This window comes from Calonectris borealis, chromosome 5, assembly GCF_964195595.1.
Source record: "Calonectris borealis chromosome 5, bCalBor7.hap1.2, whole genome shotgun sequence".
In the NCBI taxonomy this organism is placed as follows: domain Eukaryota; kingdom Metazoa; phylum Chordata; class Aves; order Procellariiformes; family Procellariidae; genus Calonectris; species Calonectris borealis.
In genome coordinates, this window is record NC_134316.1 from 31,661,368 (window position 1) to 31,676,294 (window position 14,927).

At 37.8% G+C, this 14,927-nt stretch overlaps 1 protein-coding gene across 2 annotated transcripts in view; it reads left to right on the forward strand.

Annotated features, from left to right (window-relative positions):
* The window catches only part of PRKD1 (protein kinase D1), a 149,098-nt gene that overhangs the window by 108,038 nt on the left and 26,133 nt on the right, over positions 1 to 14,927 (forward strand). For both annotated transcript variants that reach the window (XM_075151749.1, XM_075151748.1), the window contains 3 exons: positions 8,921 to 9,131; positions 10,815 to 10,892; positions 14,410 to 14,614. In XM_075151749.1, the coding sequence (XP_075007850.1) occupies positions 8,921 to 9,131; positions 10,815 to 10,892; positions 14,410 to 14,614 (494 nt within the window). The remainder of the gene's footprint in view (positions 1 to 8,920; positions 9,132 to 10,814; positions 10,893 to 14,409; positions 14,615 to 14,927) is intronic.

The following is a 14,927-nucleotide window of genomic DNA, read 5'->3' on the forward strand; positions in this document are numbered from 1 at the left end:
CAGGTCTGTAGTTCCCTGGGTCTTCCCTCACACCTTTTTTGTAGATTGGAGTAACATTGGCTAGCTTCCAGTTGGCAGGGACCTTCCCAGACTCCCAAGACCTTTGGTAGAATATTACAGAGTTGCTTACATATTATCTTTGCTTTTTGAGGGACAATCAGGAGTTATTTTTTACTAAATAATTTACTTCATTTTAGTTTAAAAAGACTATTTACATATCACTCTCAGAATACAAAGCACCAGCTGTTGCCTACCTCTGTAGATTTGTTATAAGCAGAGTTGGCTTGAGCCTTTTCAGCTATATATAAAGAGTGATTTTGCAGAATTAGGACAGTAGAGTCACTGGGAGGGAATTGTCTTGAGTTGTAGATGGCCTTTTTCTCTTCCTTCACTTGTACCCAGCTCTTAATACAGCTGCTCTTTTCTCTTACTCCACTGAAATAAGGAGTCCTTGTTTCCTGTGACTCAAAAATTCCCACTCTACAAAGTCTTCCTTCTCCACACTCAGACAGAAAACACATTTCTTTTTCCCAGTTCCAGTCCTTATAGAGCCTCAAATGCCTCCCCAACTCACTGGACTGGAAAAAAGGAGCCCTTGAGGGAAGGGTTAAAGAAGAGCTAGGGCGTTGCAGCTGAGAGCAGCTTCATGCCTTAAGCCAGTTGTAATTAGTAGGAGTCCTTTTCTAATGGCTAGAGTAGAGTTCATCAGACCGAAGATCCTCGGAGGCAAAATTAATATTTCCTCTTGAAGAAAGACACTCGAGTTAACTCTGAATTAATACCATTCATAGTTATGTTCTATTCTTGTCACCCCCAAGTTATCCTTCCATGCTGTGGTGATGTACACTGCACATTCCTCTCTGTCTTATAGAAGCTTATTTTCAGTGTGCTTGTTTGTTTAATAAAAAACCCTAAGCTATTTTGGGGAGTGCTTCTGGAAATTTTTTGAGGTCCAAAATCTAGATGTTATTTAAAAATAATAAAAGTGTAAAATAAAGGCTGTGAACTAAACCAATCCTAAGTATAAACATTGATTTAGTGCCAGGTGAATCTAGGGTCATGCACTGAACAGAACTGAGAATCAAGAACTCAGTGAATCTGACACTGAAAGTTAAATATTTAAATAGGATTTTAAGTTAATTCCACAATCTTTCAAGTATCATTTTTTAGTTTTCTTGCTTTTGTACAATTATTTAAAATATTAAAACATATTAAAAGTAAAAAACAACTCAACAAAAACTGTTAAAAATGTAGTTCCCTTCTTTCGTAAAGCATTGCATTCAACTGAACCCTGAATTAAAACATTGTAGGATACAGAAAGTAAATTTGGAATGGCTTACCTCATACGCTGCTGTGCCATAAAATAATAGTAGTCCCTGTACTAGCTGCCATACACTAAATACTGTAGGACTGAATTTCTTGTGACTGATTCAGACTACATTAGAGTAGTAGAGCTTTTCTGGCCTAATTTGCCCAAATATGATTGTTTCAGAGGTTCATCACAGCTAGGTGAGATCTAAAAGATGATCAAGCCAATTATTTTAAGTTAAAAGAAGTATATTTAGAAAAGTGTTAAATATTGCATCAGTTTTGCACCTAATATTTTCCAAATATCTAGGAAGATAGGTAGAAGAGAAAATGGTAAACAGCTTAAGATGTACACGTTCTGAAATTTCCTATGTGCCATGTCTGCTGATGTTTTTGAATGCAACTTGTTTGTGATCCCTTGGAGAGGTTTTATGGGTATTTGATTTTTCAGCTTGGACGAGGAGAGAGGTTCAGGTAATTGCCACTTGTTCTTAAATCCCCTATTTTGTTTTTAGGAAAGACATACAGTAATAATAGTTGTCCTTATTAGCTTATGATCCTTCATATAAGTCATCATGGCTTAAATTGAGGACTTGTAGATGCTCTGCGACTGTGACAGTAGGAATTCTTTAGGAGTGTATGGTACGTCTAAGCAAACGTACACTCAGAGCTAAGTTCTTGTAGTTTCTAAGTACTAACACAAGAGTTTGCACATACTGAAAATACAAAAAAGCTGCAAACTCTGCAGCACACGTTTTACTTTCCTATAGCATCTCTGAAACATCATTCATGTTAGTGCTGGGTCTTCTAAAATGGTACAAGATTGCAAAGTGTGATTTGTGTTTTGAGGAATAGAGGCAATCAGCACAACCTTTTATCTCCACTTGCCTGGCCCAAACATGTCCAATGGTACTTTCCCTTCCACTGCCCCCAAAATTCCTCTCTTTAGACAAGCCTCACCAAGCTGGTTTCTCTAGACCTCCTCTGTCCAATGCCAAAACTTTTTCCAAACCAGTGGCTGTGGTTAAGCCTAAATGCCTGCTGGTTATCCCCTACTGGTTTGGTAAGGATGGTATGGAGACAATGTCAGATGGGACACAATTTTACACAAACATTGAAGGGAAAAAAAAAAAGGCAATATTCGTATGTGATAGTGTGAACCAGAATTGTACAAAGATTCCCTGAAGGGTTTTGTCTTGAATTCTAACTTGGCTCTGCCACCTTTGTGTCATGGTATGTGCCCTTTTTTTTTTTTTTCCTTTCTTATTAGTTCTATGCAGTAGACACAACTGAGCTGCTGAGTCTGGCTTATGATGTGGACATTCTAGTAGTGCAAGAGATTTACGTGAAAATAATTTATTACTTAAAATTATTATACTTAAAATTATTAAGCACATAATAAAAGATCAAACTAAATATTTTTGATTGAACTTGTGTCTGTAAGATGCAGGAAGAAAGTTTTGTGCTATATAAGTCCTACTGTGCCTGCTGTCATTAGCAAATCCTTTGTCAGCAAAGGGCTTTTGTTTTGGGAAATCCCTGACTCTGAGAAGTTAGTGTAGTCACACAACGACTGCTGAAACCCAGTAATCTTCTCTTGTTACTTTACAAAATAAGGCAGGTTACAAACAGAGCATTCAAACCACTGGTTGCTGGTATTGATGGCTGAGTGGAGGAACAGGGTACATAATAATTTCCATCTGTGGATAGTTTAATATTAACAGCTTGTACTGAACTCAGTTCTTCAATGTGTTTACACATGTAACACTCAAGTGTTTTTCAGACCATAGCTATCTAACTGTGGTGCTTGTAGAATTAAATTATACACTTGACTTAAAGAGAAGAGTGCAAGAAGCCTCGAAAGACAACACAGTTGATTGCATTCTAAGTGTGTTATTTCAGTGTATTTAACTGACTATTTGTTTCCTTGAATTCACTTAATTACAGTCACATAGTTTAATTTGTAAAAGAAAGTCAACATTTGCATTGCATTAAAAACGTAGTAGTTCCTGTGGTTACATAGATATCTAGCACCTCATTTGACAGTAGCTTCCTGTGAAGAAATTGTATATGAACATACTAAGGCTTTATCCTCTGCCTTCAATATAGGAAGGAAATGCATGTTTCAACAAGTATGTATGCTTCAACACTGAAAATGAAACTTCATGCGGACAGTTACTGCTGTTTGTTTTTTTTAAATATACATCGCTTTTCTCAGTTGTCAAAGTAAATAAATAAAACTAGCTCATGATAGTTTGCTTCTTTTGTTAAGGCAAACATTTCAAAAATGTAGGAATACCTGTGTTGTTTTTGATTTAATATCTCAGTGTAAAGTACAGGAATAATGTCACAATACTTTTTAGATATTGAGCTTGCAAAAGGTTAACACTTCTTTGTGAACAGTGTTGACAAATTTTATGTTTAGGAGAGTATAGGATGTGTAACCTGTTCTCTTTTGAGTGTAGTTTACCGACTTGAATGTGTTTCCACAAGCATGATTTAAAATAAGATGATCAAATGTCAAAATTGAAGTATTTCTTTTCTGACTCTTCTAGAACATGAAGCTCTTCAGTAAAGTTTTGTCAGAATGCCTCGGACGTTTTTAGTGGGACTGTTGAAACCTTTTAAAAGAAGTCAGGCAAACAGCCCTCTGTTTCATGTTTTAGGCTAGCCTGTGCAGCTGGATTGCAGGGCTGTTCCTTGTCTATGTTCCCAAGACGCCAACTCTGCATCCAGGCAGTCAGCTTTTATTGCTTCCCATTAGTGCCTTCAGCATCTCCCTAAAGTTTCTTTGATTTCTGTCCCTGGGAGGGATAGAAGTGGTGCTAGAAGACGGTCAGACTCACCCAGGTGATGAGAACAGCTAAATCCATTGGCAGGGAATCGGTATTTTTTTGTTTCTTAATTGTATTTTGCAATGGATTTGGACAAGGTAAAAACACAGGCAGAGGGATCTCCTGCTGAGGGATTTTATCTTTGGGGCAGCAGTTGTATGGAGGACTGTCCCCTTCCCGCAGTGACAGGGTTCTGCACAATGGCTTTGTGCTCCTGGCTACTGTAGACAAACTTGTGTCCTTGAATAGCTTTTAACAGTGCTCACCAGATAAACCATGAGTAGCTTCAGTATATTCCAAAAATTCAAAGAAATTGAACAAGAAGGAGGGGCACGGCATCAGCTAGTAAGAGTCATGCAGAACGCCCCATGTTGGGGAAAAGCTTGGCACCTCTCCCTTCTTGGAATTAAAAAAAACCTTTTTTCAAAATAAAAGAGTAAGCAAGCACTGGATTCCATTAGATATTTTCATAGTTTAAGGCATAATTGAAATGAAGTCTCTGGATATGATCAGTGTCACTGGTTTGGTTGGACGTCCGTACAGTTAAATATCTGCACATGTTTCTTCGTGTTTGTTGTTACTTGGAAAATCATATTCTGAGCTGTTAAAGTATAGATTACCTTGCTGGGATGATTGTTCTAAAGGACTGTTTAGTGTTTGGAGCCGCGCAGGCTGTTAGTTTCCATGGTGTAATCCAGTTAAGCAATCATTTCCTGGGAAGTTTCCAGATTTGCTGAGTCAGTAGTCTGGCTGACTACCAGGAAAAATTAATTTATCTTTCTAACAAACCAGGCACACCGGCCAAAGAAGAAGGTGCTTTGTGGAAGAGATTCTTGCTTTTGCAGTGAAAATAGGATAATTCCTGGTTTCCTTTTCTTTCAGGGGCTTTAAATTGTGGCATCTATCTGATGCTGGGAGTGCTGGAAGTTAAAGTTGAGGGATATTGACAGGAGTTTTGGAAGGTATTGGGAGAAGCTCATCACTGACAAAAGGGAGGCGGTACTCCTAATCAGTCAGTCCTCAGAGGGGTGTGGAGTGATGCTCTGGCTGCTGCTGCCGCAAGTTCTCTGTCACCAGCTTCCCTTCCCTCGCTACTTCTGAGCAGGAGCCGAGGGTCACGTTGCCTCCGGCTGGAAGAGGGCAGGAGCGTGAGTCCGTCAGGCCTGGGCATGCAGAGACCAGACTCTCCGGTGCCATGACTGCTGATGTCTTTGCTAATACGGGAGAAGGTGAAACTCAGCTTTACCTCTTACTTGACCTGAAGACACTAAATTAAGAATTGCTGGTGTGTTACACGGTGTGCTATGCTGCTATTGTGTAGCAGCCCAGTGCTTGCAGAATGGCAAAGAAAAGCTGAAATACTTTTGGACTGTAAATAGAAAAAGCTGACAGATATTGCCTACAGAGAATTTGTTACAGTGAGTTTAGGCCTACCTATTTAGTTTAACTTGTTTTAGGTGAAGATGGTGAAATTGTTGTGTTCATTTGTTATTGAGCTTGTTATGCATTCTCAGTATATTATTTTTAACAGAAATATAAGCAGCAGTTTGAATATTAAAATCATGTTAAAAAATTAAAGTAGGGACCAGTCTTGAAGACTGACATCCTGCAGTAGGTCTTCCAACATTTTATCTTCTGTTTAGTATCCATTACCGCTTGAACTGTAGAGAACACTTCTAAATTACTAGCAAAAATGTAGTTATTCGCCTATTCTCTAACATTACTCAGCGGCCATGTGAAGGGAGACTTGAATTAAGTCTTTCAAAAACTATAACTGCGTGTTGACGGATACAAATTTCAAGAAACAAATTTAATAAACAACAGGACAAAAGCTTTATAAATGGTAACTCGGTATTTGATCAAAGCTGATGGTACGATGAGTGACTGTTGCAGAGCTATCTTTCAGAAAGGATTGACTCAATGTAGAGCATCTAGAATTCACTTTTTGTCCAACCTGACGTTTTCTCAGAACCATCCAGAAGCATATACTAGCACATTAAAACTGAAAAACTTGCCATCAAACTGAAAAAGCAAAAAATATAGCAAATAATTTGTCCCACTGTACCACGCCTGAGATCTGATCAGACATCATCTAGGCAGCACATCTCAGTGGTCAGAGGCAAAGCTGTAGGGAAGCCTGTCTCTCTCTGTTAATCATATAAGTGCCTAGGATTAGTCTCAGTACGTTTCAGCAACACTACTGAAGTTTCTAAAACCTGCAAGGCATTTGGTGAGAAAAACTGCGCCAAACCAGCTTTCTAAAATCCTTTGAGCATGAGGTTGACTACATATAAGTAATTTGGATTTTTAAAAAGCTTTTAGCAGTATTCAGTTGCCAAAATAATTTTTGATTTGGCAATAATTTGGAAAATGAAGGCAAAGAATGATAATAGAAAGTAGGTTTAGTTTAGATGATATTAGACAAGGTTCTAAGAGAGATCATAACGTTAGGAGATATTTGGATCACTTGTACTTCAGGCAAGAGTAAGATTGTCAAGAAATAGCTCTAGTAGTAAGAAGACTACTATTAGTTTGTTGCAGTGACATAATGAAAGCAAACAATAGAACTCTCTCCTCTTAGAAATTCTTACTCCTTTTCAGTTAAAGTACATTTTAAAAGAATAGTGTCACTACAGGTGAAAAGTCCACCAAATGCCCATATTCAAGACAAAGACAGCAAAATGTTGTGACTAATGCCTTGCAGGTAGTGATTAGAATTAAGGCAAACCATTAAAGAATCACTTTATTAAAATAAAATACTTATATTAAAATGTAGTATGTCACATGTATAACTGTTCTTGTTGCGAGCACTGAAGAGCAAATTCAGAGCCTAGGTATCTACCATAGCATAGGGTTGAGGATGTAACTTGTAAGGCACTGCACTAAGGCTGAAGTAGCATCAGTCTGGGCCAAAACTGTTCCTGTTCTACACACAAGACTGAGAGGACCGCATCGCTATTTCTGGCTCCTCTTGTGAGCTTTGTCCTGTCCACAAGTACCGAGGGCCGTCATTTGCAGGTCGTTGCACAAGCTGAGCAATGCAGTTTGTGCTGTATATGTGGGCTCATTCTTCCTTCCTGCTGGGCTCTGCCCTCCCTTTCAAAGTCCTGTTCATGTTGACTTCATAAGACTTAATGCAATCTGTCGTGGAAATATTAGGCAAACAATATTGCTAACTAACAAATATTAAATAAATTTAATTGTAAACTGAGATAGTTTGGGGTTTTTTTATAAGCATAAGTGCTTTACAGAGCCTGAAGATCTAAAACTCAGGAAGTAAACACCTAATATCAAAGTATGTGCTCATACTTTTTCCACTATTACTTGTGATAAAGAAAAGACAGATGCTTTCTTGTACTTATTTCAATCTAGTTTGTTTATGTTGACCGTACGTACTTGGCTCATACAATGTATTTTGCATATTTTTCCTTGATTTGACAGGACTGCACTTATACAATGATAAGCATGTGGTGTTGGCATTGTTGTCAGTTAGCAGCATAGCTCTAGTGTTCAGCAAATCTATTGCATATGCTTCTTTGGAAAGATAGATAGTTCTACAATATAACCAAAAGAAGAAACGTATCTGAACTTTGGAAGGAAGAAACTTTTTTTTTCCCCATGGCAAATACACTGTGAAGGCAAAGCCTGGAACTCCTTAGGTTCTTCTGCCGTCAAAATGACTTTCAAATTCCTCTTTACTCCAAGATTCTCAGACAGAAGCATACAGAAATGTATTTTTATATTTTGGTGACCAGGAAATAATAATCAATCGGCCTTCTCAGGCAAAGAATTTCCTGTAACATTATTAGTTTGAAACAAAACAGTTTTTCAAGTTAGGCCAGTCTGAAGTTTCAGCTACTACAACTTTTTGAACAGTGCAGGCTCACTGGGACTGACTTGTTTTCTAGCCTTCAGTTATCAGATTATTTGCAGATGATGGTAAGAAGATGCTGAGTTTTAAATTATCAAGCTGCATCTTGTCACTTTCTTTTTTCCTCCTTTCCATGTTAACTGTGGGTGTAGTTTGGTTGTTTCTCAAGGGCAGTTCTTAGGAGAAGGCAGTTTTCTGGGTCAGTTGTTTTCTGGGGTAATTACCATATTTACATCTAAATGAATTTAGTAGAGAAAATAAGGTAACTCGTTTCTTTCAGGAATTCTTTTGATTCCATACCTGAGACTGTGTGTATCACTTCATACATATTTATATATATATGCATTTAAATACCTGTTGTGATCTATTGTGCATAATCTAAATGTGGTAAGGTTAGTGACAGCAAAAATTATAAATAAAGGGGATAGAAAATACTAATCTGTTTTCTATCAAAAACCTGCATGCGCATAGAATAAGGTAATAATTTTCTTAATGTTTATATAAAAAATACAGCCTTTCAAAGTTACCTTTGATATAAAACAGAAAATAAGAGAGGTAGAAATGGCTTGTGTTTTTATTGGAACACAAAATGCTTTTCTGAGAAATTTTTAGTGACTATTTTAATTTTGATTTTAAAAAAAAAATCTTTAAATAAAAACCTGTCAGGTTTTCATGTGAAGTGTATGATAGCAGTCTTGGCAAAGGTATTGTTTGATACCACAGAAATTTTTCAAAAGCAGTCTGAGAGGGGTATGTTGCATGTTCTATTAGTGTTTAAAAGCACTTATGTTAGTTTTTTTGACATATGACTTACTGTTCTTGAGGTGAGTGAATATGTGAATATGATATTCTTTTAAAAACGAATACATCATGATTATTTCAAATGTTCTTTTTATGTATTTCACAGCAAAAGACACCATCAGAATCATTCACTGGGCGAGAGAAGAGATCAAATTCACAGTCCTACATTGGACGACCTATTCAGCTAGACAAGATCTTACTGTCCAAGGTTAAAGTGCCTCACACTTTTGTCATCCACTCTTACACACGGCCAACAGTTTGCCAGTACTGCAAGAAGCTTCTCAAAGGGCTTTTTAGACAGGGTTTGCAGTGCAAAGGTAAGTAAATGCCCTTTAGGAACATAAAAGCTAAGCATAATAAAATTAGTAAATTAGCGTTTGAGTAGTTACTATGTAGCCTCACTCATGATTTCCCGACTAAACTGTCTAGGCGTAGGCACACGTGCAATTACATTGGATTAAGCTGGAGTCAAAATTACAGTAATTGCTGTTCTGGAGGAGCTGGCTGCGTAGCTGTTCATTCCTACCCTGCAGTATATCTGCAGTAGCTCCCATCTTTTTCACTGAGGTGTAAATTATCTTGTATTTGGCACTAGGTGAGCGTGTGCTCACAGGCAGTTACAGCAGAATAGTTAACACAAAGGACTGTATTCTTATCTTCGTTGTTTTCAATCTACAAGTCTTATGCTTGAATTGAAGCATGTGCCTGAGTCCCAGCAGCTCAAGGTTTTGGGGGACTTGTAATGGAAATAAAATAAGATGAGCTTATATGAGAATTTAAAACCACATTTTTTCAATGTGACTAATGTGCTCTCAAGTGTCATGGTGTCGTGCCTTAGTAGGTGCGGAAGTGAATCAAGCCTCTTGGATTGTAGCCTAGATTACTGGCTCCCCTTAGCCAACTAGAGTCCCCATAAAAACAAAGCATTGTGCATGCTATGGTGTGAGATAACAGATCCTTAAAATCGCCTATTAAAATCCTTCTATTAAAATAAACGATAATTATTATAGAATTAATCGGTATACTTTGTATTGCTTCTTTGAACTAACACCCTGCAAAAATTCGAAGTTGCGTTCATTTAACTTAAGACGTGATTCTGATGTGATTTAACTAAAGCCAAATCTCTATGAAGGCATCACCTGTTTCAGTTCATTTTGAATCCCAGTGACATAAGCAAATATTAACCTGATTTTTTTAAAAAAAAGTTTACCTACAGTTTGGCACTCCTGTAGCTCGGTTGTTTTTTGGATCAATTTGAAGTTAAATAATTACAAGAATATAGACAACCTTAGTGTATTTCTTCCTTCCTGACTCTGCTTTTCCAGGCATGTTAATAAGTTACAGCTCTTAGTTTTAAGTAAAATGTGTTCATAAGCCAAAAGAAGACAGTGAAGATGACATCTAATAACATGCTACTTACACATATGAAAAAAGTAAAAGTAGAGTGAAATAAAAATATCTGGAAAATAAGGAAGGTATTGAAGGAACCCTCCACTGAAAGCTGTCTAGAAGTTGCTTTGAGATGTATAGAACAAATATTTTTCTCACTTATAGTTGTTGGCTAGCATTCTGCTGTTTCGATTTTCAGTTGTCCGTATTTGATATGTAGTCCATCTCTTAAGCTGCAGTGAATATACTGCAACCCGATCGGCTTCTTTCACTGGGAAAGCAGCTCTGGCTTTGCAGCCAAGCACTCGGGTCTCCCCATCGCTCCCCTGGATGAGTTGAGCACGCGCTTCGGCTGCAGCTAGTGCCTCCACCCAGCTGCCCTGGGTAATGCTTTCCTTTCCCCCCAGGGAAACACGCTTCTAGCATCTTCATCCTGTCCCTTCCGCTGGCAGGTGGCCTGCAGCCAGGCTAACGAATGCTCTCTGGAGATGTTGACTTTGTATTAGTGAAATGGTAGGGATTGGAATTTGTAGGTTGGATAGCAGGAAAAAATATAATTGTGTCACAGAAAAAGAGAAATAATTTTACTGTATCCCTTTTTTTCTTATCAGACTGTAGGTTCAACTGTCACAAACGCTGTGCTCCTAAAGTGCCAAATAACTGCCTGGGGGAAGTTGCCATTAATGGAGGTAAGTTGCCTTAACAATTTTTCCTGTCATTGTTTAAACCATCAGTTAAATAAAAGAGAAATGCAAAACTGTGACGTGTACAAAGGCACATTTTTCCATTGCTTGGGAGTGGCCTTTCCTCCGCAATGCTTCTGTTGAACGTCGAAGTTGAAGTGTGGGAGGAACCCTGCGAGTGGCTCATACACCATCAGCTCAGAGCGTGTGTCTTCCAAATAGGTGGCACTGCCAGACAGGCTCAGCTGTGCCACAGAGGTGGTGTCAGCAGCAGAACGGCCGGGTGATCATGGCCTGTTGAATGCAGAATGCCAAATTAAAGCAAAAAGCCACATGCATGAGAAGCTGGCATTCACCTGTCAGATACAAGCACAAAACTGCTTTTTAATCTGGGGGAAAAAAAAGTTTGTTTTAGGATAATCTTCCTGAGAAGGAAAAGTATACCTGGAAGAACTGGAAAGGCCCTCCAGGAAAAAATTCTACTGTTTCCTGTTGACATAAAACTAATTGTATCAGTTGCCAGAAATAAAGGCTTGAATATCTGCTGATTTTCCCATACACGTGCTGTCGGTTTTGTGTCAAGTATAGGAATGTATGGGTAGGCTTGACAGACGGTACTGGAGAAAAAAAGGGTGGTTGTAGATGAGTTGTTGATTGCCTTGAAAATGTCACTTTTCTATGTGATAAGGGAATGAGAAGTGTGGTGAAGTGTTCGGTTCCTAATGCATATTACCATGTTAAGTTGTCAGCCTAAGCTGCTTCTGAGGTTAATAAAGTATTGCCTCATTAGGCATCCTTTTTCAAACTTTAAATCGGTGATCTACTTTATTGAAGAGATACCAAGAATTTCCAAAATTAGGAATGTTAACTCATATTTTCCATAGTATTTCTCATAGTAGCATGAGTGTATTACTACAAAGTTTTTCTGTTTAATGGCAATTAGTGTAGGCAAAAATATTTCAGATGCTGAGTATAGTATCCAACCTGAAACATGATAAGGTGCATGATTTTCTGGAAGGTTGATGGTGCACTCCTACTGCATGTCCTCTCTGATGCACCTCAAACTGGACTCTTGGAGTCACTATTATTATTATTTTTTTTTCATCTTTACACCATTTGTATCTCACTTAACCATTAATCATCCCATAACATAACTGTTTCTTCAGGAGTGCAAGTAACGATGCTTATGGAAGTTTATGGCTTCATTTTCAAATCCAAGAACTAAACATACACCATGATATGTTAATTCTATTGATAACAGTGTAAAGTTTTCCCTGAGATTTGCAGTCAGAGAAAGTAACTAAATCTGCTTATAAATGATCAATTTTTTCCTGCATAGGTGCAGTTTTAGAGAGGAGTGCAAAACAGTATTGATCAAAAGTGGTAAGAGAAGACAGGAAGGCAAGCTTTGTTTCTGGACAGCCAGACTAGAAGAACAAAATTGACATTTGTTTCTGAATTTCTCCTTGAAGTTCTCTCTTTCCATGTGAGGCTGCTGTATTTCATCCCTCCAAGACACCCTCTGTGCCCCCTCCCCACCTTTGCCCCACAAGCAACATGCTACTTTTGTTGACTTGCCTCCTACACATGAATCTGATGCTGGGCTGATGGGAAGTGATGGTTTGTCTGAGGAGGAGCTGAGTGAGGAAGGCTTGTGCAAAGCCATTTGGGGTGAGAACATGTACTCCAGGCTTATTCCAAGTGTACTCCTTTAAGCTCTCCATCTTAAAATCTATAGTATTTGGCTTTTCCCCACCAAATAATACCCATAATATGGTATCCGTAGCATCAAAGTAGAACTCTTAATTGTGTGTCCTAAATGACTGATACAGGGTCCTTAGGATTATCAAAGGCAATTTCATCCTGGTATCTCATTTCTATTTTTACAGTAATTTGGTTCACATTATTTTCAAACTTAATAAATAAAATACAGTATCTGTCACTCTGTCCATCTGTTGTGTGATACATCTTCCCCAAAATAGTAAGTGAAGGAAGAGCTGAAGCAATAAAATTCCAAGTATGGTCTCATTAATAAACACATTATATACTAAATGTGGGAGGTTATTTTTAACTGATTGTGGGTTTATTAAAAATAGAGATTAAAAAAGTGTTGTAGGAATAGCAAAGAGAGAGCCTTGCACTGTAAAATGTCATTCATGACTGGATGACTGTTTCTGCTAGAGATGAAGTATAATGTGTCTCTTAAATCGCACATTGGTAACTTATATCCAAATATTTTAAGACTACTGTACATGGAAACAAACCTTTCAGCTGTGCACTTCCAATTTGAGTGAAATGCCATCAGTTCAAAACATTTTGCTGTCAGCCAGTTCAGTGTGCTTTTTCTTTTGGGGCATCGTGTACATTGACTGTCAAGAACCTTCCTCCACACAATTAAGCAAAGGTTTCTCAGTGGGAATATTTGGTGTCTTCCACGTGATTTTAACCTCACTTAAAATTTCTGACACACTGCAAACATCCCAGAAAAACTAATGCTGTCTTTACTATCTGACAGGACTGATGATTTTGACATGTTAGATCACAGCCTGTATAGCAGCAGGTTGAGTTTCAACAAAATGCTTTTTTTTTTGGTGGTGGTTTTTTTTTCTGTTTGGGGTTTCGTCTGTTTGTTTGTTTTTGTAATGTAAGTCCTTAGGTAAATAAGTTTAAAGTCTTCTCTTCCCTTCTGTCTTCCAGATAAATCCATTCACAAGCAGCAATACAATAAAAAGTTATTTCTTAGTTCGATCTTGCTTAGGCATATCTAATCTTGAAACTGGAAAGTTTAACATGGTTTAAATATAAGCTGGAAAATACTATTAATACTATGCCATAGTCAAATAAGTTAAATCCTAAGTCTTTGTATTTTTTCTGTGCTATCTTACATTGGACTTTTTGATATTTATTTAATATTTCCTAAAGGCAGGGAGCGTTATTTCAATAGTGTGGCTTACTGTGCCGTATTGTGCAGCCTTCACAGAGAACAGTGGTGCAAAGGAAATATCTTTTTTCCCCAAAAATATAGTTCACATTGTAAGTAATTGTCTTGGGAGTTATTTCAATAGTTCATCGTCATGTCATCATCATATTACAAAATTCCTAGTTTTGAAATTACTGCTCTCCTAGCATCAGTTTGCAACTGTATCCTGCCAACAGCCATCAAGCCAGTACACCAACATGCAGGCTGTATAGAGTATCTGCCAGAAATAAAGCTCATGAGTATAGAATGTTTGATAGAAGTCCATGGATAAGAAATTCTGCTTTGACTTTGGCATTTTTTAATAAGAAGTTGTATTTCTGAAAATATTTTGGTTTGATGCATTTCCAGTTTTCTGTAGTGATTTTCTAAATAACTGGTTAAAAACCACACTTCACCAGTACACATGGAGTACTGAGTAGAGATAGACCCAGGCAATAGAGTTCCAAAGAGAACCTGAGTTTTTCTGAAGCTCAAAATGTGTCAGGATGTTGTGATTGGAGTATTGTATGTTTTCAGATAATAACTTCAGAAACTATATTCCAGATCTTCTTAGTCCTGGGGCTGAGTCTGATGTGGTCATGGAAGAAGGGAGTGATGACAATGACAGTGAAAGAAACAGTGGTTTTATAGATGACATGGAAGAATCAATAGCTCATGATTCTGAGATGTCAATGACAGGATGCCATAGTGACAACGGGGAAATGCAGGATGCTGATCCGGATCACGATGAGTCTAACAGGATGATCAGGTGAGCTGGGAGTGAGTCTACCTCCCATCTTCTTTTGTATTTATTTGTAAGTATCATGTCGAGGGCTGAAGGGGGAATCTACATGGACCCTATTCTCACTCACTGAGAATGGAGAGGGCTAGTGATATGTGGTGGTTCTGAAATTGCAATGAGATTGCTTCACTGCATATATGCATCAGGAATTTAAGAGAAGCTTAAAAATTATTGTCAAGTTGAAGTAACAACTGAAAACTGATGCACAAGTAATTGTTACAGGTCGGTTCTCTTATGAAGATTACGTTGTGAAACTATTTGTGCATGACCAGTAGAGAAC